General features: G+C 39.4%; 1 protein-coding gene across 1 annotated transcript in view; it reads left to right on the top strand.

Moving 5' to 3' along the window:
• The window catches only part of ATR (ATR serine/threonine kinase), a 1,835,177-nt gene that overhangs the window by 765,872 nt on the left and 1,042,441 nt on the right, over positions 1-26,864 (top strand). Inside the window, exon 19 of the mRNA XM_044071973.1 lies at positions 13,953-14,096. Coding sequence (XP_043927908.1) covers positions 13,953-14,096 — 144 coding nt within the window. The remainder of the gene's footprint in view (positions 1-13,952; positions 14,097-26,864) is intronic.

Here is a 26,864-nt window from a genome sequence, read left to right as displayed (position 1 = left end):
TGTAATGAGTAATAAAAGTATGGGGAGAAGCCCAAGTAGCTGCTGCACATATGTCATCCATAGAAGCTCTAGACTGGAAGACTGGTGAAGTGGCTACAGACCTTGTAGAATGTGCTTTGACAGATTTAGGCAAGGATAATCTATTTTTATCATAAATTAAAGAAATACATTTTTTCAGCTACTTACAGAAGGTAATATTTCTGACTGCCTTGCCCAGCTTTGCAGTAAAAAAAAAAAGAAACAAACAGTTGACTTGATTGCCTTATAGTTTTTGTTTTGTGAAGACAGAAATGTAATTGTCTATGGACGTCTAGTAAATTTAGAGCGTATTCTCCTTTTTTAGAATGATTAGAGAAGAAGACTGCTAGATTAATAGACTGATTAATGTTAGCCTCAGATATTACTTTGGGCAGGAAGGAAGGGTTCATTTGTAAAGATACCCTATCCTTATGGAAAACTAGGTAAGTAGTTTCAGATGATAAGGCCTGGATTTGTGAAATTCTTCTGGCTAAAATAATGACTACCAAAAATAATGTCTTCCAAGATAAAAACTTCAGGACGCATTCCACAGAGGGTTCAAAGGGGGAATGTATTACCACCTGTAGTACTAAGTTCAGGTCCCAAGGAGGAGTCTGATCTTTATACAGGGGTTTTAACAAAAGTGTGCCTCTTAATAATGATTTACAAAATATGTGAGAGGGAGGCTAAAGTATGTTCTTCTAAATCATTTTGAAAATTAGAAATCACAGCAAATTATACTTTGATGGATGGAGAAGCTTCAGCACTGAACAGAGATGCTAAGAAATTTTAAACATGCTCAGCTGAAGCAGAGAAGGGATCATCTGTTTTTCATGGGCCCAAATTGTAAATCTCTTCCACTTACTAAATGCAGTTTTCTAGTAGAAGATTTATAAGCCAATAAAAGGATATGACATACTGGAGAGGACAGATTAGGACGCCTGGCAATTAGTGGAAATGGAGGAACCATGCAGTCAGCTTGAGGTTTGAAATGTTTGAGTGAACAAGGCCATCTAGATGGGACAGGAGCTCTGGCACTGGGTCCAGAATCCAAGGTTGACGAATCAAGTAAAGCCAAAGAAAGGGAAACCAAATCTGTTGAGGCCAAAAGGAGGCAATGAGGATTACTGTACTCTTCAACCTGAGCGCTTTCTGTAAAAATTTGGGAATTAGAGGTACCGAGGTAAAGATATATAGTAGACCGAGGGGCCATTCGTGGAGGAGAACATCTCTGGGTGACTTTCTGGGGGGGGGGGGGCATGGCAAAGTAATTGCTGCATTTGTTATTTAGGGGAGGGGCAAACAGTTTGCAACAAGGTTGACACTAATGATAGAATATAATTTTCGCCACTTCTAGACTGAGACCACTAGTGAGGCTGAAGGATGCATCTGCTCAGTTTGTCTGCAATCACACTGGAATGTGCATTGCTTTTAGAAAGCGGTTGGACAAGATCTCCCACTCCCACAGTCTGAGGGATTCTTCCCTCTTTGCTGATGTACCAAACCACTGACATATTGTCTGTTTGAATTGCAATAGTTCCCTGAAGAAGATATGTCTGAAAGGTGTGCAATGCAAGAAGCACCGTGCTCATCTCCAGGACATTGATGTGCAAATTGGTCTCTAATGGGGACCAAATGTCTTGGATCGCCTTGCCCAGATAATGCCCTCCCCCACCCCATCTGGTAGGCGTCCGTGGTCAAAATGGCCGTGGGCTCTGGAAAAAGAGACAACCGTGAATAATTTGCTAGGAGTGCATCCAACAAAGAAGGTCTGTTTTGCAATGGTTGGTGATTAAGATTTGGTCTGACACTGGGTGATGGACAGACCACTGGGAAGCTAGTAGCCACTGCAGAACTTTCATATGTAACCTAGTTAATGAGACTAGAATTATGGAAGCTGTCGTGGATCATAGAGCTTGCAAGACTAATCGTGCTCAAACCTTCTTCCTGTGAATTAACTTTCGAACCTGAACCACAATTCTCTGATGTCTTTCTGGAGGAAGAGATGCTCTCATTGTTTTAGCATTCAGTACTGTCCCTATGAATTCTAAATTTTGTGTCTGGGTTAAATGTGACTTTTCTAGATTGATGGTAATCCACAAGATGGGCACAGGTGTGGAGGGTGTAGTCTCTGGCTACTATTAATTGATGCTTGGTCAAAGCAGTTATGAGCCATTCTTCCAAGTAAGGAAGCACTCTGAATCCTTACAGTCTCAAGTGAGCTGCTACCACTGCCAGGCATTTGATGAACACCTTGGGGGCTGTGGCAAGTCCAAAGAGTAGTACTCTGAATTGGTAATGACTGGCTCCCAGCCAGAAGCGGAGGAACCTTCTGGAGCATTTGCTCATTTTTATATGGTAATACGCATCCTGAAGGTTTATTGAGCACATCCAGTCATCTTTCTTCAGAAAGGGGAGGATAGACTGTACCGTGACAATCTGGAACTTTGTTAAACTGACTTGTTCAGTACACTGAGATCCAAAATTGGTCTCCAGTCCCCTCTCTTTTTTGTCAATAAAAAAAATTTTGAGTAGGTTACAGATCCTTCTTGGGCTGGTAGGACTTGTTGGATGACTGGTTTGTCCATCAGTTTCTGGATTTTTTGCACTGCCGAATCCCTCTGCTTAGGTGGAACATAAGCGATTTTTTTTTTGAACGGGGGGTAAGGGTTGAGAAAGGGGAATGATATCTCTGGATACGATCCATTGCACCCAGGAATCTTTTGTTAAGTTTAGCCAGGCATTTGGGTGCAGGGATAAGCATCCCCCAACTACCTCCAGAGGAAGGCAATTGGCTTTCCCTTTAGGAAGGGTAAAAGGGCTTGCCTGGGAAAGAATCCCCGAAGCCCTGGTTTTGCGGAGTATACCCCTGCCACGAGGCGGTGTCTTCCATTTTGGCCCCCCCTCTCACCAGTGAGGGAACTCCCTCCACATGTGTCTTGGAAAGGCCCTTGGGATTTCTTGAACCACATTTTTGCACCACTCCTCTGGTTCCTAGGAAAAGGACCTTTGAGGGGGATGGAGAAATGTATGCCCACAGCAGAAAGGGTCTTACCATCCTTCTCACACCTGGATAAAGTCACTTTTACTTTAGGGCCAAACAAAGATGTTTTGTCAAAAGGAGCATTGACGAAAGAAGACTTAGTTCTGCAAAGTCACATGGACGCATCCAGGCATGTCTTTTTATGGCTACGCCTGTACCCTCTGCTCTAGATGTCCCTTCAGCTGTATGAGCGATCAGCCTCATGTATGAACTGGACACAGACTCCAGGGTAGCTGACTGGACTCCCTCAGCTACGGCTCCTGCTCAGGGTGTCTGACAACTCTTTAATCAGATCCCATTGGAGTCTGGTGAAATGTGCCAAAAAATTCAAAGACTTTATGGCGAAGGTCGATGAAGCGTATACCCACTTCCCAAATGTCTCCATGGCCCAAGACTCCCTATTGGGCAGATGGATGGAGGAACTCTCCTCAGCAGGTTCCTTTTTAGTGACTGCCACTATGACCATAGCATCTACATCCAACCCCTTAGCCCAAAACTGTTTATCTTCTGTAGAGCAAAGACTCTTATCCGGTCTTTTGGGGATGGGCTCAGTGGTATCTGGAGCCTTCCATGCCTGCTGAGAAATCAACTGAATGAGTTCATCAGCAGGCGAAGCCACCCAAGAGGTAGATGGGTGGGTGCCAAAAGCCTCCAGGTAAAAAGATTACTCAGAGAAAGGGTTTTTGGAGTTTTGCTTTAAAATTTTGAAGATGTCTCTAAATGAAACTGCTTCTGGGGGTGACCGTGAGTCCCCTTCCCCCTCATCAGAATCTTTGACTTCGATGACTGATTCCCATGGGGAATCCCAAGTGCTTCCTCTTGCACATCTTTGGAGGGACCTCCTCAGAGGGATAATCTGGGGAGGTATCAGAAGATGACAATACCTTTGCCTGTGATACTGGAGGATTCAGCCCCCGCTGTCCCGGTGGAGATACAGGAGGAATAACAGAACTGGGGGGGGTACTGTTCCGAGAGGGAAGGTGCATACTGAGTCTCTACAAGGAAAAAGGGCCCAAGGGAGCCCAGAACCGACAAAGATTGCTTTGGAACCGGGGTCACTCCCTGCTCCAAAGAACCAACCCCAGAGACCAAAGCCGGAGCCGAAGCTTTGAGGAGCAGGGACAGCTCCAAAAAACCAGGAGTTGAAACTTGGCCCCCAAAATAGGCTGGGTAGCCATGGCTCTGGGAAGTCTCCAGTTCAGAAACAACCTAAGAGCTCAGGGTAACTACTGGCTCCAAAGAAACTTAACTCCAGAGATAGTACAGACAGTGTCGGGAGGTCTGGAACTGAGGACTCTAAGACCTCCGAGGAGGTTAGAGGAGGAGTAGTTAATGGTCTAAAGAAAGTTTCAGTACCAGACAGAGTCTGTATCGAAGAAGGGTCTGAAAGCCTTCTAGCCCATAAAATTTTATTCACTAGCCTCTCCACGTTGAGTTCTGAAAGGCTTTTGGTGGAGTGGACAGATGATGTGGAAGAAGACTTAGGCCGCTGCAAAAATACCTCTGGAAACTTCCCAGCAACGGGATCAGTAGACAGAGAGTAGGTAGTTGTAGGCAAAGTGGTCTTGTCAGGTGAAGCAGCAGTCACTTTTTGTATTGAGGCCTTCGAAGTCGAAGAGCTCAGAATTGTAATCTGTGCCAAAATGCATGTCGGCACTGGAGTGTCAACAGCAGAGGCCTTCAGTTCCATGGGAACTTTCAAAGTTGAGGTCTGTAATTTTTTGGCTTCTGGATTTTTCTACAGATGACAAAGGAGAAGATTAAAAATCTGTCCTAGCTTTATCTCTAGCAGATAAGGCTTCAACAAAAGCTGAAGGGAGAAATCCTTTGAAAAATAAGCTTATTCCTCCTTTCCACTAAAGCACGGCAACTAAAGGTGTGACAAATGCTACAATGTTCTTGTAAATGGTGAGGACCAAGGCAATACACACACAGTAAATGAAAGTCTGATGAGGGAATTTTATGGCTACACTTCTGGCATTTCTTGAAGCCAGAGGGGCCTTTATACTTCTCAGCCATGCCAAGCAGGGAAAAACAGTTAGAGAAAACTGCTATGTAAATCTCACTCCACAAAAAAAAAGGGAAAACGAGAGCAGAAGAGAGAGAATTTTTACTTATATTTTTATATTTTAAGATGGAAAGAAAAAAGGGAAAAACAGACCAGCAGAGATGATAGTTGTAGACATACACAAGTGTGTACAGGAATGAGAAAAGGACTACAAGTGTGTACAGGAATGAGAAAAGGACTACAAGAGAGGGGGGGACTATCAGCAATGACAGTGGGAAATACACAAAAGTGTAAAGGGAAAAAGTATCAATGATAATACTCTGAGAAATACACCAAGTGTAACAAGAAAGAAGAAAAGGGAAATGAGACAAACTATAAGAAAAAAGACAAAAATTTACCTAAACCCACTAGCGCTCTAGAGTAGTAGCTAAACGTGACCATTTTCGGAAAGAGGCAAAAGAGGTCTGAAGTAATTGAGAGAAGGGGGTTCTGGGTAGAGGTGGAGCTTGAGAGTTTTTGGCTGGTTCGAGCTTTAGTAACAGCTGTATCAGTTCCAAGATTGGAACAAAACACAGATGGAAAGCTATGTTGAGTATAAAACTTCTTTTTAGGCAAAGAACAAATAAAACACATTTAGGAAATGATGCATCTATTTGTCTGTAAAGGTCATTCATTCAACCCCTATGAAACAAGACTATGCCCCTGACAACTTTGGAATTCTGGATGCAAGTATTCAGCAATTTGAGGATCTGGATTGTTTAGAAGGAAATAAAAAAGAAAGAAAGGAAGAAGTTCACAACAAATAACAAGGAATAAAAGGAAACTGATTAATGTCTATAAAGTAAAGAGAATGCATACTAAAAAGGACACTGCGTTATGTAACACACAGGTTACAGGAATGATAATATTTTTCAGAAAACCTTCAGTCTACAGAAAAAGACATAATTTTTCCAATAGAGAAGGTAGGGAAAAAAGGCAAGGGGTAAGTGAAAAGGAAGAAATCAAAATTGAAAGTGGAAGGATTGAAGAACATTACTATAAGAAAAAAGAGAAAGACAGGAGGGAAGAATAATATTAGCTAGAGACTTAAATTTACCAGAAACAGACTGGAATAATATTGATAAAACAACATTAGTAATGAAATTATTCACAGCATATATTCAGGAACAATTGCTTCAGATTGTAAAAAAAAATCTACCAGGGGACAGAAAGAAATTACTGTCACTTCATATCAAGTTTTACCCCCATTGATGCGCAGTGATCGTGGGGCTATAAAGGCTAATTTGTTGCTAGATAATTCTACCAAACTAAAATGTAAACCAATGCACAGAAGGTTAATTACAGATTTTATGAAATCAAAACAGTTGTCACTATGTAAAACTAACTGGAGTGAGGTGTTCAGTGGACAAACTGTAGATGGAATGTGGAAAGTTTTTTGAAAGAGAATTTGTCTAAGTGCAAAAATAAAAAAAAATGTTTAACATCAGGATCTAGGCGTACAACATTAGGGGGATATATTTCCAAAAGAACAAGATATCTGATTAAGGTGAGAGACATAAAATATAAGAAATGGTAGAGAGGTTGAACTACAATTTTGAAAACTGAAATAAACAAGCTGGACAAATGGATTAAGCATAGTGTGAGACAAGGTCAAGAAGAATTTGAAGAAAAGTTATGTAGACATATTGAGCATAATAGGAAATCTTTTTATAGTTGCATAAGATGTGGAAGGAGTAAAGACATGAGAATTGATACTGTGCAGATTCTAAAATTTATTCTCAGACACAACAGATGTTAGATATATTTACAAAATCTTATGCAAAACAGTTTGGCTCCACAAAAGGGGTGATAAGTTGTCCTAGTGGCATCCAGTTAACCTCAGAAACTGGAATCAAATTAGATTATATTGAAAAAAAAAAACTGCGCAAACTGGATCTTAAACAAAGCACATAGAGGGGACAGAATTAGCAACAATGACCTGAGGACACTTCAGCAAGATCTTACAGTACCATTATATGTATTATTCATTACCTCATGTAAATATGGGGAGATTCCTCAAGATTGGAGACATAGGTTCATAGGTAGGTACTAGGCTATTGGCCCTAGGGTCTATGTAAGCCTAGCCAAAACATGCTTTTATTAAACCGGTCTTTAAGGGAAAGGGAGAGTAGGACAAACCCAGAGTCATATAGACCCTTAAGTCTACTTTCATGTTGTAGAAAAAATAAGGGAGAAGGTAATATTGGATAAGTTATCATCAGAATTGGATAGGCTGGGACTTGAAACCATATATCAGCATGCGTATTTTGAAAATTGATTTATTACCACGTGTAACATGATGTTCTATAACAATATAATAGCTATGAACGAAAAATTGTGCTGTGATGTAATTTATATATATTTAACTTAATTTGATAGGGTCATACACAGAACACTAATCAATAAATTAGAACAACTAGGTACTGATATACTCTTAATAAGATAGCTGCATGGCTTACAATTAGGACGTGGCAAGTATCATACAGCAAATGTACAAGTGAAATCCTTGGCTACACTCAGGGTATCCCACAGGGCTCTGTCCTAGGCCCTTACTTGTTCAGATTGTTTCTTTCAGACCTAACTTTTTCATCTAAGGTGTTCTACAGTATAATGTATATGCATACGACCTGAAATTGGGTAAACTGATTACATGTGTTACAGATAAGACATGTCTGCAAAATAACTTGACTAAATTGACCATTTGGACACAGGAGAATAATATGCTGATATATACGTTAGAAACTAAGCTTATAAGATTTGGGAGACATAAATTGAAAGGTAAATATTTAATACAGCACACAATGATTGAAACTGTAGACTCATTTAAGGACCTGGGTATATGGGTAGATGCAGCTTATGTAAAATACAGTAGAGAGTCGATTATCCAAACTAATTGGGACCTAGGGTAGTTTGGGTAATCAAACTGTTTGGATAATCAAACATATAAATGAACCAGATAAAAAATGTCTAAAATCATGTTTTTTTTAGCATGCAGGAATACACTTTTCAACCGTTCAGCGATTCCAGTGGACAATAAAGAATGTTTTTCACAAATGATCTGGCTATAAGCTCAAAAAACATGCTCAAGTGAATATGTATAATGTTTACATATCCAGACTTTTTTCCTACCCGAAAGCTATGGAAGGCCGGTTCTGATAATTGACTGTTCGGATAATCGACTCTCTACTGTAAATTCCTTTCCATCGTAATATTCATTTGAGGGTTACACATTTCTCTAAATTTACATTTTAAGCACTCCGGGTCTTCCTGTGTTTTAGCCTGTATCACAGTATGGCAGTTCTCCCCCTCCCCTGCATACACAGTAGGTGCATACACAAATGAACGTTCCCTCTCAGTGGCTTCCAAGCCAGCTAAACTGATGAGTATAAATGCTTTTATATGTGTGTCTTTATCAGAAAATGCAGCCTGTATGAAAATATATTCTTGCTGAAACACACACCAGTTCTCTACAATATTATTATCAAACACCAGCAGTCCAGGTCTCCCTGTGCCATAACAACAAAATTCAATCCAGTACAGCTTCGCAGTTGAATTCTAGTTTTCTTTTAATTCCCTCTGGCTTTAATTTACATGACACCGAGAGATGTGTTGTTGGACAATGGGCAAGGGCTGAGTAGAGAGAATATGTTCACAGCCCAATATAGGTTCCCATAAAAAATGGGTAAAGCAGTTGCTATACCTGCTGTTTCAGAGACTGTGGTGAACAGAGAATTGGGAGCTGTACCTAAGAGAGACTTGAGTTCTAGCTCTTAAGGAGCTTCCATTGGTAAAATGGATGTTTTTTTTTTTTTTTTACAAAATTTTCTGAAGGCGCCTGAAAATCCTTTTGGTTGTGGAAGCACGCCTCCAGATGTACAAGAGCCCAGTGTTACCTCTAATTTTGACGCTTTAGAAAAAGAGTTGATCAAGTTACTACATTTGCAGTGGGACATATTTTTTGAGGCATGCTTGGTCATCCGGAGAGAGTTCCTAGAGGACTAAGAGTCTCTAATGCTCCTACTGGAGATAATTATTCCATGGCATTTATGGAGGCATGGAGAGTGGTGAATGAAACAGCTGGTCTAAATTATGTTAAGCTGCTTTCTGATGAGCGAAAGAAACTGCTATCTGATGTTACTGATAAAATCAAAGCTCTGTTTAATGGTCTGAAAGATGTGGTTTCGCCTAAGAGCTTTGAGGACAAATTATTATTGATTTCTGATAAAATGGCTCATGAGAGTGAGCTTCTTAAGAAAAGAAAACTCAAGCATGATTATGAAGTGGGAGCTACTGTGTTTGCCAATAGCAACGAGGGATATGATGCAGTTTCGGTGAATGAACGGCAGAGGGAGTGTGCGCTCTCAGAAGCGGAAATATTTTTGGAGAGTGAAGGAAAAGAGAGATCTGGCAAGAGAATGCGTTCGAATTCTGGAAGATGTGTTGAGCCTCAGAAGGGCTTGTATAGAAATTGTGGTGATGTAAAGTCTAATGAGAGGCAATTTCAGGCACCTAGGCAGCAGAATTTTCCACGAGTCGCTGTTTACCAGGATGGCGGCACAGGCCGCAGAACTTGGGCGGAAGTGGCTATGCAGGCTTCCCAGCGACCAGGTTGGAAGCCCAGAAGCAATGGAAAGTGGAACAACAATTATGGTCGTCAAAAGTGGTAGAAGCAAATGAAAGGAGGGTGGAAGAATCAGAGAAATGCATGGAGAAATTAACTGAAGAAGGTACTGTTACAGATTCTTTCAAAATAGTGAACTTGTCAAATATGGTGCTTCTACCTGATCACTTAAGTGTGTCAAGTAAGGGTTTAATGTTTGTACAACAAAGGGCGGATTTAATTCATACTATTGATGCTTTGAAGGAATTTACTAGAAAGCTGAATTTAAAATTTTTTTTAATAATAATTCCAATTAAAGAAATGTGAACTGTAATGATTTTTTTTCTTAAAAAACCCAGTTTGTTTAACCCTATTTTAAAGCCTGAGTTGGAGGCCTTTCTCATTACCTGTGAGAATAATGTTAGGACCCTATTAAGAAATAATGCAGAGAATTACTACTATAATCTAAGCATGAATGAGTGGGATGCCTTATTTCAATTAAAAAAACAACAAAGATATTCATATTACCAAAGCAGATAAAGGAAATGCTGTGGTGATTTTGGAAATGGCATATTATTTGAGCAAGATTCAATTTATGCTAGATGATGATAAGTTTTATGACAAGGTGTCTTGGGCTGAAGTTTTGAAAGCCTTTAGTATGATAGATGCTTGTATTGAAGAATGGTGGTTGGATGGTCTTATTACTGTGGAGTGGGTGGACTACCTAAGGGTGTGGAAGCCTAAGCTAGGGAGCTTCTTTGGCCTGCCCAAAATTCACAAATCTGTGGATGAACCTAGTTTTAGGCTGATTGTGGATGCCAAGGTAGTAAAACAGAACCTTTAGCTATATTTTCTGATAAATATTTGCAAAAGCTAGTGACCAAGAGTGAATCCTATATTAGAGATTCTTTTCATTTTAGAGTGCGTCTCTAAAGTTAGAGTAAATGAAAGTACTATTTTGGTTACGGCAGATGTGGTTTCACTGTATACTACCATCCCTAATGCCGAAGGTCTTGAATTGGTTAATAGAGAAATTTGCTGTGCTAGAATTTTTACTGGTAATGAGTCTAGGCTTCTAACAGAAATGATGGATTTGATTTTGAGTTATATTTTTTTTGTGTTTGACAAAGAAATATACAGGCAAAAAAATGTTGTGGCGATGGGAGCTGTAATGTCTCCCAGTTACACCAATATTTTCATGACTAGTTGGGAAAAAAAATACATTTATAATTCTGAATTTTTCAAAGATGTGATTTTTTTGTAAGCTTTTTATTGATGATGTTTTTTTTTTTTTTTTTTATGGAATGGAAGTGTTGAAAAAATTATCTGAATGTTGTATTTATTAAAATACTGTATCCAATTTTTTTAAGTTTGTTTTTAATGGTGATTTTTTTTTTTTTTTTAATTAATTTTTCCAGATCTTTTGGTCTATAATTCTGCCAGCAATTTGAAAGTGAGAATTTTAAAGAAAGATGTAAATAGTAATAGCGATTTACATGATAATAGAATGCATAAAACTAGCCTTAAAAAGAATATAGTGAAAGGACAATTTAAGAGGTTGAGTGAGCTTATGGAAGATAAAATGTTCTTTGAACAAGATTTAAATTTGATGGAAAATAAGTTCTGTGCTAGAGGTTATCCTAAGAATTTAGAGATGTTAAAAATGAAATTATTGGCCAACGTGTGGGTCAGCGTATTGGAGAAAACTGTTGTAGGAATATAAGTGCATCAAAAGAAAATCCTAAGGATTTTAACCTAGCCTGTGTGTTACCCAATTCAGTAGATGAAAATAATAGTAAACATATTATTATGAATAATTGGAAGTTCCTGACCAGTTTTGAAGATTTGAGGGAGATTATAGGTGATAAGCCCTGATTTGTGTCTAGTAGGGAAAAACATTTAAAAGAATATTTTTATAAAAGTCATGAGAAGTTAGATATGATGAGGGGAATGACAAAATGTTGTAGTTTGTTTTGTCCCTTAGTTTTGGAAGGTCGTGATATTTTTATACAGGCTAGGAATTATGCTATCCATTTAAAGCACAGTTTTAGTTGTAGGTCTAAATTCGTAGTTTGTCGCCTTATGAGACTACTGTTCAGGTTTTTATATAGGAAGAACTACGAGAGAGTTGTGTAGAAGGATGTATGAACTGAACACATGAGAGCGGTGAGATTGAAACATATAATGGTTTGGCCAAACATGTAGCACAAAAACATAAGGGGTATAATAATGATAGTTTCCATTTTTTTTTTGTTATTGATCAAGTTCTTGATTATAGTCAGAAGCTAGATGCAGAAGAGTTGGATTGGAAAGAATATTGCTGGCAGATTAAACTTAATGCTTGTAATTGTCCAGGTATGAACGATGCGGAGAATTTCAAACTTTATTTAAAAAAGAAGGGGTTAAAGCATTGAGTCATGTGATAGGAGAATGTCATGTGATTTTTTTTAAAAAACATATATATTGTGTTTGTTGTTTGGGGTAGCTTGGTCTGATGAAGTTCCTTAAAATTGGGGAAGAAAGCGCTTACCAGTTTTATCCTTTTGTATCTGCTATTGTGAATAAAGTCGAAGCTTTATCGTGAGGTCATTTTATTTTTTTTGGTATTTTTGAGTACGATTTGAACGTTTAGCCCTTTCTGATTTATAATAACAAAATTTGTTTAAATATAAGCGTAGACCAGGCACTTGTAATTATGCCCAACTGCACAACAATCTCTAAAATTGATTTGTTTTAACACTGCAAATACTCTGGACACTTCAGATACTTAGAAAAGTTTCAGTTAATGTGAAAATGTCATGCATTGTGAAAAAATGTGGATGTTTTAGCCTTTTTGTACATTTTAAATGCTTTGGAATTTATTTCAAAACACTTTTATCAATACGTCGCTATTTCAAACATTTGTTTCTCTCTGTAATTATTTTGAACATTTTGAATGCTTTGCCACACATTTGGCGACTGAAAAATCATTTAAACGAGTTTAAGTACGTTTGAATAACCGCTGACCTGTTTGTGAATTCACTCCTGTACATTTCTCCACTTCTGTTTGCCTAATGGTGTATAAGCTGCTTCAGCTTTGGATCCCATCTGACACTGTCTCATGTATTCAAATGAGACACTGAGCCTGGGTATGTGTTCAAGTCTTTTACTGTATGTAAACACATCAGGAGTTGTAACTAGAACAAGTAATTCAAACTTCATAAGCTAAGTAACTGACTTGTTGCTTCAAACACACATATGCATTTCCATTCATGCCTGCATTCACTCTGGCTGACTACAAAATGACACTGAACCTGCACGTGATCAGTAATGTATATGCATGTGCTGTCTAGCAACAATGTCTGACTAGGTTCAAGATGCACACTTATCTACAGTGAGCTTGATAGATTTTGTTGTGAAAATACTGATTAGCATTCTGAGGTCCATTAAATTCAGGGAAGAATTCACCATTAAATATGCTTGTGATAAGCAGATTCCACCAAAAGACTTTTATGTTCGACATATTTTTTTGGGGAGAGAAGACTTTTCAGGAAGTGAAAACTTTGAAGGCTTACTTAGATGAGGAGAAGCTTGAAGTTTTCTAGTAGAAGTTAATGCATCTTTGAAAGCTCTAATGAAATGATTGTGGGATGAAAGAAGATCAAAGGACTGTTCACCTTGTATAACAAGAGGGTGGATAAGTAAAGCAGTTAGAGCTGGCAGAGAGTGAGGCAAAGTGTACTGTGGTGAGTAAGAGATATGAAGCCGTTGTAGGACAATGCAGACTGGGATTACTTAAGGCAAAAGTTATTCTTAGGGGAATGAGAAGGGAACTGAGGATTTTCATAGAAGAATGCAGAGCTTAAAAAGGAGGTACTGGCAGAGGATTTATTGGGAAGAACCCCAACAGGAAAATAGAGTGGGCTTTCAATAATGTGTTGTCTGAAGACAAAAGATGTCAAGCAGCAAAGTTAGCTGAGAATTTGCTAGCTGCAGTGTACTGTGTATTGTATTTATAGTGTTTCATTCAGAATATTCCTTGAAATCTTCAGTAGGACATGATTAGTATTATGTCTGCATATGTTCTTTTAGACGTTTCTAAGAAAACGTAACTTGAATGCCAAAAAAGTGCGTTTTGTAAACATACATTTACAAACATTTTTCCCATGAATGATCCTTTGATGACCTTTTGTTTTAAAAGTAAGAAAAAAGATGTTTTTGAAAGTCAAGATCTTAGTGAATTAATAAATGTTGCTCCTTTTCAGAGCTTGGGATTGCTTTGTTCGCTGTCTAGACAAAACCTACCTTGGTTCCCTTCTCAGTCACGTAATTGTGGCTTTGCTGCCTCTTATACATATTCAGCCTGTGGAAACTGCATCCATATTCCACTATCTCATCGTAGAAAACAGGTAAAGTATGATGGTCACTTTTTGATTTTTTTTTTTTGTTTTGTGGCAGCTTACTGTGGCATAAAGTATCTGCATATTTAATAATTTGTGCCTGTAAATTCAAATATATAAAGCAGTAGAAAATAACTGAGGGAACTGTTTTTTTGAAAATTATTCATGCATCCAGTGCTGTCAAGTAGCATCTGAATCTTATATCAGTAGGCACTGCTATCTAGGTTTTTTAGTGCAGTAGGCTTGAAATTCTTTGGACCAATATAATTACTATTTGGTGTGTGATCTAGAACCATGCGTTTGCTAGGCAACCTGGGAGTAGAAGTAGATTGCCAAGCTTTTCTTAGATTTTGATAGACACAACAATATATTGCAAACAGTCTAGAACTAGCTAAGACAACTGTGTGAAACAATGAGGAAGATGTTCATCGTGCATACAGCTGCAGTCATAACAGATGGGGTTCTCCTGCCGTCAGGCGGGTCCTCGGTCGGCCGAATTCCAAAGTCTAGGTCCGGCGTCGGTTGTCGTCGCTTCTTCCCTGACTTCAGTGCGACAGGGGTATAAAAGAACCAGCCGGCGCCATTTTCTTCAGTCTTTCTTGCCGCGTGGTGCCCGAAGCAGAAGCAGTTCGCAAGTGCCGGTCAGCCAGCTCCTGAAATTACGAAAATTTTGCAACCGAAGTCGTCTTGAAAGCTAAGTACCCCGTTGGGGAAACCTTTCTTGCCTCAGACCGATGTCAGACAAAGTTAATAATTGTATTTCATGTGGGAAGCAAATACCGCATAAGGATTTTCATTCCCTCTGCATTCCTGGCTTAGGCCCAGACCACGACGTCTCAGTCTGTCGTTTTTGTGCTACATTCAACAAAAGCACTATTAAGCGTCGGGCGGAGTTCGCCCAGCACTATTTTGGCAAAAAATTTAACTATATTATGTCGTCGGATACTCAGACTCCAGTTTTGTCTAAAAAACGCAAAGATAAGGACCGACACACGAGGTCCGCGGCCTCTACCGACACCCCGCCAAAGCCGACTACAGGTGGTCCGGTTCTCAGTGAGGCGCCTACGCAGCCCCTGCCTACCGACGACACTTCATTGGCGGTGTCTTCTGTGCCCGAGGTCGCAGGCTCCTCGGCCCACACCCCGACTACAGATACCGAAGCCACTCTTGGTGGTGAATCTCAAAATGTAAACAGCTCTGCCTCCTCTCAAGGTGTCTTCAGACCTTCCTCTTCTTTTTCCATCAAGGCTTTCACTAAGTCTAAAGCAGCCATGCATTCTAAGAGACAAGTTACACAGGGCCCTTCTCCAGACCCCATGCCTAAAAAACAGATGCTTAAAATGGCTGAGGATTTAATTACTCTTATCAGGGGTCACAACCCCCCCCCCCGGACAAAAGGCCCAGAGTGGAGGAAGAATCCCCCTCTGACCAGGCCTCCATTATTTCAGAGCACTCTGATGAACAGGAACATTCTTACTCCCCTTTTGAAGATTCTGATGCAGAGGAGTCCATTCTCTCTGTCTCCCCCCCAGAGGATTACTCATTTGGGAAAACCTTGCATACCTTAAGGGAACACTTCCACTGGGAAGGCCAAGAGTACTCAGATTCCAAGAAAATGCTTAGGGATTTTCTCTTGCTACCTCAGCACAGGCCTCTGGCTATACCTCCTGTCTTAGACATACTAGATGATGTGTACTTGGAGGCCTGCCTTAACCCGGATTCCTTACCTCCAGCCCCAGTCAAGCCTGACAGGTACTACCGGGTTCCTGACTCGCACCAATTTTTATACAAAAGCCATGCGGCTGACCCAGAAACTATCTCACAGGGCCCCAAGGGAATTAAGGCCTCCACTGCTAAAAATCCATTACCTTCCGAGAGAGATTCCAGATCCTTAGAAACGTGGGGAAAAAAGGTATACACCTCAGCCACCTTAACCATGAGGGCATTAAACTGCCAGTTCCATATGCTAAAGTACCAACAGTTTCTGTTATCACAGTTGAGAAGTAAAATGTCACAACCTGAACAACCAGACTTGAAGGAGTTGCAGGATTTGATGCATAGTGCATAACAAGTGGGTAAACATACCTTGCAATGTGGTTTTGATGCTCTAGAGGCCTCATGTAGAGCTGCTGTTACAGGATCAGTCATACGTAGACATGCCTGGCTCAAGGAGCAGACCTTACCAGATCATGTCAAAGCTAAATTACTAGATGCCCCTCTACAAAAGGATGTATTATTTGGTGTTAAAGCTGAGGAGGTATTAAAGAAAATGGAGGAAAAGGCTAAATCAATGCAAACAGTGAAAGATTTTCTACAGGTACAACCTCCACGTTTCAGTAGAAATTGGCCTTCCAAAAATTGGTCCTTTCCAGCCATGGACAGACCCCAAAGAGGTAGATACAGGCGCCCGAGGGGCAGAGGGCAATCTCAAGGATCGTTTAGAGGCAGACAATGGCAAGCTCCTACACAAAGAGGTGGTGAGGATAGTTCGCAGCCATTCAGAAAGCAAGCCCAATGACTTCCCCTTTGCATGCCAAGCAAGGCTCAAATGGCAGCACCCTTAGGCGGAAAACTGGCATTATTTTCGAAAAATTGGCATATTGTCACAAAAGACAAATGGATCCTGGACATTATAAACAGAGGCTACAGATTCCATTTTCACACCCTTCCAAAAATGAGAGGCATGCCAAACCTGCCACACAATCAAAGGGCAGAGGCACAAGGACAAATTTCAGATCTCATGGACATGAAAGCTATTCAAGAGGTACCTACTCACGAACAAGGTCAAGGTTTTTATTCCAGACTATTCCTGGTACCACGGAAGGGAAAAGATTGGAGACCTATTTTGGACCTATCCATCCTAAACACATTTTTACTGCACCAAAATTCAAGATGCTCACATTACAGCAGCTTCTTCCCATGCTGGGCAAGGAGTCTTGGCTGGTAACATTGGACCTCAAGGAGGCATACCTGCATGTCCCAATCAGACAAAATTGCAGAAGATGCCTCAGATTTCTTGCAGGTTCAACCCATTATCAATTCTCTGCATTGCCCTTTGGCTTATCTACTGCCCAGAGTATTCACGAAATGCCTGGCATCAGTAATTGCCTACTGCAGACTTCAAGGGATACAAATATACCCATATTTGGACGACTGCCTGATCCAAGCGGACAGCAAGCACATACTTCTGAAACATCTGGCTTTTGTAATAATGTTGTTGAATTCTCTGGGATACACAGTCAACAAAAAGAAATCAAGGCTAATACCCTCTCAGAAAATAATTTTCCTGGGTGCCAACTTGGACACAAACACTCAGATGGCCTACTTCACACCAGAGAAGCAGGGGCAACTAACTCAATATTTCAGAATACTAGCAAATTTCACCAGGCTGACTGCAAGGAAAATCCTGCAGGCTCTGAGATTCATGGCATCTTGCATCCTACTAATCCCATGTGCAAAGCTGCATATGAGGAAACTTCAATGGTACCTGAAAAACCTATGGTCTCAACACAGCCACAGTTTGGAAACAATAATACCACTAATTCCATGTCTTCAAAAGGAATTTCTGTGGTGGGCTCAAGCATGCCAAACAAACACAGGTCTCCCATTCTGCAAGCCTCAAGCAAATCAAGTCATCACAACAGATGCCTCGGACTACGCCTGGGGCCGCACATGACAGATCGGTGCATTCAGGGCAAATGGTCCCAAAAAGAAAAGCACCTTCACATCAATCAAAAGGAAATGCTAGCAGTAATAAATGCTATTATAGCTTTCAAAGACCTTCTGCATCCAGGTCAACTATTGATAAGGACAGACAACACCACAGTAATGTGGTACATAAACAAACAGGGAGGAACCCATTCATTTCCCCTATGCAGGCTGGCCATGTCACTTTGGAACATGGCTCTGGAGTTACACATCGAACTTCAAGCACAGTACTTGCCAGGCAAGGAAAACACGCTGGCAGACAACCTAAGCAGAAATATGACAGATCCACACGAATGGAAGTTGCATCCTCAAGTTTTTACAGAGATAGTTCAAGCATGGGGAAGGCCAGACATAGATCTCTTTGCCTCCCACAAAAATCACCAATTGACAAAATTCTGCTCAAGGACTTTTCATCCAAAGGCCTGGAGAGTGGACGCTCTCTCTTTCAGTTGGACAACAATGACAGTTTATGCCTTTCCATCTCTTCTTCTGTTGCCCAAAGTTCTATTAAAAACCAGAGCAGACAGACCAAAGATGATTCTCATTGCTCCAGACTGGCCAAGGCAGCACTGGTACCCACTCCTGAGGAGCCTGACGCATTCCCCTCCATGGACCCTACCTCTAATGCCTTTTCTTCTGACTCAGCACAGCTTCAAAACTCTTCACAGTCAGCTGAAAACACTCAATCTGGCCGCATGGAAGATTCTTTAACATCACAACAGACCCTACTCTCCAAGGAGGTGCAGGATGTCATTTTGGAGGCCAGAAGGCCGTCTACTAGAAAAGCTTACTCCGCAAAATGGAAACGGTTTTGTGCCTGGAATGAGACAAAGGGCCAGAATCCTGGAAAACTGAATTTACCTCAAATATTACAGTATCTAGCTGAGCTGCTATGCAGTGGACTTTCATTCTCCTCCATCAAAATCCATGCCTCAGCCATTTCTGCAGAATACAACACTGATCCACCTTTATTCACTCACCCCTCTTAAGACAGTTCCTCAGAGGGGCTAAGAATATAAAACCCCCAAGGAAACAACCAATACCTGCTTGGGATCTCAATTTCATTCTAGAAAAGCTGACCTTGCCTCCTTTTGAGCCAGCTGCCTCAACAGATTTGCAATATTTGTCCTGGAAAACAGCTTTCCTTCTGGCTATCACCTCAGCTCGTAGGGTATCGGAACTACAAGCCCTCATGGCTGTGCAGCCTTTTATCATCTTCCATCAGGACAGAGTTTCCTTACGAACCAACCCGTCCTTTATGCCAAAGGTGGTATCCAGGGTAGCTTTGAATCAGGCTATACACTTACCTACCTTTTACCCTAATCCTCAAAACAAAGGGGAGAGACTACTACATTCCTTGGACATCCACAGACAGCTGCATTGTTATTTGGACAGAACAAAGCCTTTCAGAAAATCAGAACAGCTCTTTGTGTCCTATGCTATAGGAGCTCAAGGGAAACCAATTTCCAAACAGACAATTTCAAAATGGATAGCCCACTGCATACGCTTTTGTTACTCTTTTCATGGTAAAACTGTACCTGCGGGCATCAGATCTCACTCCACAAGGGCCACAGCTACCTCTGCAGCTTTCCTCAGAGGAGTTCCTACCAAAGATATTTTGGAAGCAGCCACTTGGAGTTCTGTGCATACCTTCTCCAAGCACTACCACCTACCATTATACTCCAAAACTAGAGCAGGCTTTGCCACTGCAGTCTTGCAGGGCATCCTGGCTCCTCCTAGTTCCACCTAGTGCCTACCACCCCTTTCTTAGCTTTGGGATTCTACCCATCTGTTATGACTGCAGCTGTATGCACGATGAACATAATTCAGTTTTGTACCTACCATAAATGTAGATGTTCGAGTGCTAATACAGCTGCAGTCCAGGTTTCCCTCCCTCCTTCCCCTCTTGGGACAGGCCTATTGGCTAACACCTCCTCATACAACCTGATTGGGGTATTCATTTATGGTGTATTTGCTTGCAACTACTGTATTTTGATTATATGGCATTGCTTTATTACACAAATTTATGTATTGCCTTCCTTCTGGGGGCACCTGACATCTGGGGCAAGAAAAACTGAAGAAAATGGCGTCGGCTGGTTCTTTTATACCCCTGTCGCACTGACGTCAGGGAAGAAGCGACGACAACCGACACTGGACCTAGACTTTGGAATTCGGCCGACCGAGGACCCGCCTGGCGGCAGGAGAACCCCATCTGTTATGACTGCAGCTGTATTAGCACTCGAACATCTACATTTATGGTAGGTACAAAACTGTACTTTAATGTATCTACTTGAATTGAACTGAGCATACAAGTAGTACATTTCACAAAAATAATAACAAGCAACCAATAATACCTGTTGTGGAAATAACGCATGTCCAGCGGTGTTCAGAGACCCGAAGCTACTGGCTGAGGGCCTCTACACACCTGGAAGGGCGCTTTCAACAATAAGACACACTGAAGACTGTTATTGTTCTTAAAGAATGGACTCTATTTAATTGTTTTGTATTTATTTATTTATTTATTTTTATTACTGTGTGTATTATTTTATGTTTTTGAAGTAAAATAGTTCCATGTAATGTTTTGCACGTTCTGTATTATATATAGTTGCCCTTTGATGAAGCATTTTGCATCCAGAATATAATTTATTTAATGTCTACACACAGACGCACACACTCAGTCACATACCGACAAATACTTAGAAAACTACTTAACTTATACTAATACTTAAAAGCTCCCTGCTAATGGACTTCCTGTTGTATTCAGTGGTGTCTCTGTCTTTCAGTTTCTCTAACGCTTGCAAACACACATTCACAATTATGCACACACAGAAAAACACATGCACATATTTTATTCCTAATATATAGATATATGTGTGTGTGTGTGTGTGTGTGTGTGTGTGTGTGTGTGTGTATATATATATACACACACACACACACACACACACACACATGCACATGCACTTAATGTATTTTTTACTTTATCGGTTTAATTTTACGATTGATAAACAGCAACATATTATTTCACGACCGTGAAAAAATGGTGGCCATTTTGCCTCTTAACTGTCTAGTCTTTACAGCAGCTTAATGTGGTGCCATGGGGTGGTGGACTTTTTTCAGTGGGCATTACCAGCACATTAACACCCTGCTGGAGAACATTCATTCTCCAACTAAGTGTGGTGATGTACAAGTTGCGCATTCTCTAAGACAGTATACCATTCATCTAACCAGGTAGGAAACAACCAGCATATGGTAACATATTCAGTAAAGTTGAATAGATTAAAACAGTATTTTTATGCATCACATTTCTGTTGTATACACCCAAGTCAGGCTTTGCAGTAAGTTCATCTAATGAAGTTCTTTTTTCCTGTTTAAAAAATGAAGAGAAGTGATTCCATGAAAGTGTAATATGAAAGAGATAAGTAACTGATAACATATGTTTTGGAAGTGCAATTTTAAAACTTCCCTACAGAGTATGCTATCCCAAGTGTTGAGGGGTGTCAGATGGCTGTGTAACTGAGGAAACTATTTTGTTGAGCTTATACCCAGAATCGGAATTGCCTAGACATAATAAGTCCTTAAGTAAAAAGCAATTACTAGAAATTGAAATCTAAACTGTCTATATTTGAAGTATTGAATATTGTTAAAGAAATAAAAGAACTGGAAATGATATCTTAAAAAAAGGGAAGGAGCAAATTCTATAGAAATGGAAACTGTGGGAACAAAACGTGAGTAACAATATTCAGGAGGATGAAGTGAGGTTTAAGGGAAGTCAATACTTGAGCAATTAAATGTCAGAGAGAATGGCAATTATAAAAAAAGAAAATGTAATGTAAAATGCATGAATAACCATTAATATGTCTTATTTTCTTTTGTATTAATGCATGTGTGCCTACATCTTAAGTGATAATTTAATAAGGGTGTTAAAAAAGAGAGAGGTGGTTCCTATTGTTGTCTGTTCACAATAATACTAAAATTGTGCAATGTATCCACTCCCTGTTCTTTACAGGGTTAGCAAGAATCTTCAGCATTTGAAAAATAAGCTGTTAATTTCGAGTGGGTCTTACGTTTTATGAAAATCCTAAAGTTTGTATAAAGCATTTTTATGAAATGTGTCAGTTTCAGTGTTTGGGACCATAGGAAATACCAGTTTAGATGGAAATTGACTTCAGATACATAATGATACCGAAAAGAAGAGTGATAAAATAAGTTAAACTTTGATTTGAAATGAGCTTTGCAAGTAGCTGAGGTTAATTTCAATACTTAAAATATTTTCTCATAATGTAATTTTATCAGAAGTATATAGGATCTGACTAAAGGATACAAACAACTTAGATATTTATCATTGCCATGTAACTTAATGACAGATTGTCTGCTACAGATTTGTTTAGGAAAGTTAACCTGAAGGTCATTGGAATAAGACCAGTTGGTTTATTGTTTTTTAAACACCTTTATTAAATTATCACTTAAGACATAGGCAAACAAACATGCATTAACAGAAAAGAAAGCAAACCATTTTAACATTTTCCATTGAAATGCAATATACATAATATATGTTTTCTTTGCTACTGTCAATCAGTCCAACATTTCAAAAAATGCAGATTCCTGCCTTTCCTTAAACCTCACTCCTCCTCCTGAACATTATTATGCATGTTTTGTTTTCACAATTTCCATTTACTTCTATGTACTTGCACCTTCCCTTTTATAAAGATCTGTCTTCTGGTTCTTTTCACTCTTGTATAATATTCAACACCTCAAATACAGTTGGTGTAGACTTTAATTTCCATTTTCTAGTATTTTTTTTGGCAGCCAAAATAATTAAACTTAATAAGGCCTTCGTATGTCTAGGCAATTCAGATCTTGTGTCCTAGCGGAAGAGTCATTTCCTTACTTACAGCCATTTGCTCCCCCAATATTTCTGATAGAGCATTCTGAAGGGAAGTTTTAAATCTGCCAACTCATTACACTTACAAAACATATGTTCCCAGATGCCTCTTTCTTCTCCATCACACTTACCACATTTGCTGTCTTCCTGGTAAAAATTATTTGAAGTCTGCTTGGGTTATAAAGATACCCATGCAAGCACTTCCAAACAAATATTGTGAACCTTCTGGACATGGTTGCATACTTGAGTGCCATACATGTGTCTTCACATTGTTTTCTTGTAAATTGCTTTTGCATTATCTTCCCAATTTTTTCTAACCTCTTCTGATTGATTCTTATAGTTAGCATGCAATATTCATATGCCCTAGTAATTACCCCTTTTTAACAGCTGCATCTGTTCTAGATTCAACCAAAAACTCTGCCAGAGTACATCTTTCACTTAAAACTCCCTTACCCATTTCTGTTTGCCTGATCCCAGACATCAAGCCGTGATAGGAAAGGCAGTCTCTAACCTGCAATCTAAATGTCTTCTGGGCCTAATCCCACTCTGTTAGCTTTCCTGCATGAGTTATTTGCTGCCACTATCTTGGTTCCTTTGCCTGGTTTCTCCAGTAAATTCCAGCCCCCTCTTTCCTGTTTTCTGTACCCCTACTTGCAATCATCCCTATTGGCAAAATCTCTTTTTTTTCTATTATCGTATTGGCTTAGTTCTTGGAATACTTTCTGCTACTCTGTGAATATAATATGCTGCATGGTTGTTGTTGTCCTCTTTAAGAATCTGCATCCAAAATTCCACTCTATTTCTTGAACTTCCCCTTTGCCTCGTCATCAACCCTTTCTACTTTGAATTATAACCTCCCGCTTGTACTGTGTATATGATCCTTAACAGTGTAGTTCTAAAATATCCCTTCAAATCAGGTAAACCTCAACCATCTTGTTCTATTGGAAGGATCACTTATCCCACTTAATTGTCAGCTTCTTCCCTCCCAGATAAATTACTTCAATTCTTTATCAGTTATTGTCCACAGCCTCAAGGTATGCCTAACCACTATAGAAGACTAAAGGGACTGAAATATTTTTCACTGCTTACATCTTGTAATCTATATCCATAAGTAAACGTTTCTAATGTCTCATTTTTTATATTTATCTTTTATTTGGTCTCTTCCTACATATCCTTAGCTGCCATAACAGAAGCCTTTTTAATCCATATTCCTAAATACTTCATCTTATGTCCCCATAAATATGGGTATTGTTGATCCAATTCATGTGTTAGTACATAATTTAACACTACAGCCTTTGTTGTATCTTCTTTAATTTTATACCCTGAAAATACTTGAAACTATCTTAAATTGTTCCACAACACTGATGTCCATTTCTGGATTTATCAGGTGCAAAATAATATCATCTGCAAATAGATGACTTTTCTTGAGTACCATATCAATTATATTCTTGTATTTCCAAGTCCATTATTTTCTTTGTTAATGGCTGTAAATATAAAGCAAATAACTGAGGGAAAAGAAGCCCAGTTAGTTTATTGAGTAATGAAAACTGTTCCTTACTTATCTTATATTTAACAGAATTTAAAGATTTTCAATAATTGGTTGCATTACATCAGTTCAGTGGCACCACACTAAAGACCTAAAATACTGAATGTTAGCACAGCAATATGAATTTAACTTATTTAAAATATTTAACAGGAGGTAAGGAAGAGCAAATAGATTATTATCTAGTTTACTAAGGTTGTTGTATCCGGTCTGCTAATGATTGGCAGATAGATTTTTACGTGCCGAGTTGCCAGCCCTGATGCACAACCTTCAACGAAGGTGCGCCCATTCACGCATGTCTCCATGCAGAAGACACTTTAGCTGAGAATCGAACCGGGCAGCGTCTTATTGTGAGGCGACAATGCTACCGCAGCACCCCCACCGCAGCTATCTAGTCTACTAAGGTAATTGTGCTAAATTCCTTCTCATAAAAGGGTCCATGTTGTATATTTATGGTAACATTGAAAACCAAATTTGTTTTTTCTGTATGCTTTTTGCCTCCTCACTGCCTGACCGTCACCCCCTCTAGTGAATCTTAGGCCATCTGATACCTGGCAGAAGCAGCATTGCAACTGAATCAGGAAAAAGCCAACCAGAGGGAGCCATCACCCTGACAAGAATGAAAATTACTTGACCCTATCCATGCATAGTGCCATCAGCCTTCTCTGCAGCCAGTTAACCATTTAGTGGCTCACCAGTCTGTGCCGCAGACCATTCAACCTGGCAGTCACAGGGCCAGCAGGCAGGAACTGTTATCAGATGCACCCTTAAAACTTACTGTTTGTCTCACCACTCCCCTGCCAATGCCTACTCTGTATGATGGCCTACAGGGAAGCCCTCATGAATGTGAACGTCCTTGCATTTCTAAATGATTGTAGACCCACTAACTGGCAGATGATGTGAGCGCATGCATCACTTCTGGGGCATGTTATGCCTTCCTTCACTTATGCATGCTTCCACACATGCACTAATGAAGATGGTCATCACTGCTTTGGCACTGTCAAACTTGCATTGTCAGTCTTTCAATATTCAGAACTGTGTAAGCATTTGCTTACAGAGTGGTGATTAGTGAGCCAAAATCACCTGCCTCCCACATGGGTAAGTGGCGCTAACTGCTCACTCCCATCTCCCCCTCTGCCTGGAGTGTCCGGCACCTGAGCCAGTACTCTGTCTTGGGTAGTAGTCAGAGCCTTGTCCTTCTACACCACATAGTTGGATTAAAGCTAAAGTTTGTATACTTTAGTAATTAAGCAGTAAGTATAAAAATATTTTATTTTATTAGCCTTTCTCTGGGTCGAAGGCTGTTTCAGGGACTGTGATTTCAGCAAAAAATGTTTTGCTGGAAGCACTTTTGCTAGCAGTTTTTGTGAGTTTTACCAAAAGTGCTTTTGGTGAAACATTTTGAGTTTTTTACTTCATGAAGGAAGGTGTCGACATATCGACATGCTCACATTTTATCCAAAGACTTTGGAGGCATGATTTTCTTACATTTTAGCCTAGTTTAGTTACAGTTACAAATTTAGTTTCTATATGTGTCTTTGAAAAATGTATGAAGTTACTACAAAGAGAAATGTAAAGGGTGAAATAGTTTAAGAAAATATTGATGAGTGTAGCAGTTTTTGAGGAAAAAGTTACAAAGACCATTGTGCCATGTCTTTTTATGTTGTTTCATGATTTTATAAATTGCTATCATTATATTGCAGTTTTTCAAGATCAGTCATTAGATAATTATCTGATATATGTAAAATGATTGCTTTATTTATATTGAGCTTATAAATGGAGATGGATGCAAATTGATTTGTCATCAAATATGCAAGGTAATTCAGGTTTTAGGCTTCAAGAAAATATTTTAACACTGTTGGTAAATACTGTTACTTAATCTTAAGTTAATTGTGGAGAATGTAATAAAAACATTCAGTAGTGTAGATGAAAAAGAGGCTCTAAGCAAAAATTAAGCAAAGTGAAAGAGGACATCCTTGTGTTTCTGTTATAGATTGTGTGGTGATTTTAAGCATTGATACAAGAATGGAGACCTGCATTTTGCCAAGTATGTTTTGACAAAATGTGAATCTTTTTTTTTTCCCATCAATTCCCTTAATATCTTGAAAGCTACATATTCAAATAGTATTAGATCATGTACCAGTGTTGTTAAGGAAGTTTTAACCCTAATGTTGTATGATCTTGTTAGTATATTAAGAGATGCGGGGGTGGGTGGATGGGGAGGTCAAGAGGATGGTGTTTGTGAACTTTTTGTAGTTGACTGTTTGTAAACTTAGTTCTGATAAAAGGTGGCTTGATGTTTAGCCATAGATCCTTCACAGAATAGTTGATGGGGTAGGACATATTACTTTACAGCCTGGGTAAAATGTTGTGGGCAATTTAATTTTGTAAGTATTTCAGTTAAAAAAAAATAGGAATTTAGTTTGCCATACTCTGACACATCTGTAGAAAAGTGAATATTGACCTTGAATCAAAAATAGTTTTTGCTGTTAATGTCTCCAGTGTGAAAATGTGATGTTGAATCTGACAAGAAGATGTAAACCATAATTGAAAAGGTGAAATTAATAGAGACTAGGCTGCTTGAATACAGCAAGGTAAGAGAAGTGTTAAATGTATATAGTTGTGTTTATTATTAGTACAGTAG

Source organism: Protopterus annectens, chromosome 5.part0 (assembly GCF_019279795.1).
Source record: "Protopterus annectens isolate FY-2018-M chromosome 5.part0, PAN1.0, whole genome shotgun sequence".
NCBI lineage: Eukaryota > Metazoa > Chordata > Ceratodontiformes > Protopteridae > Protopterus > Protopterus annectens.
This window is presented reverse-complemented; position numbering and strand designations above follow the sequence as displayed.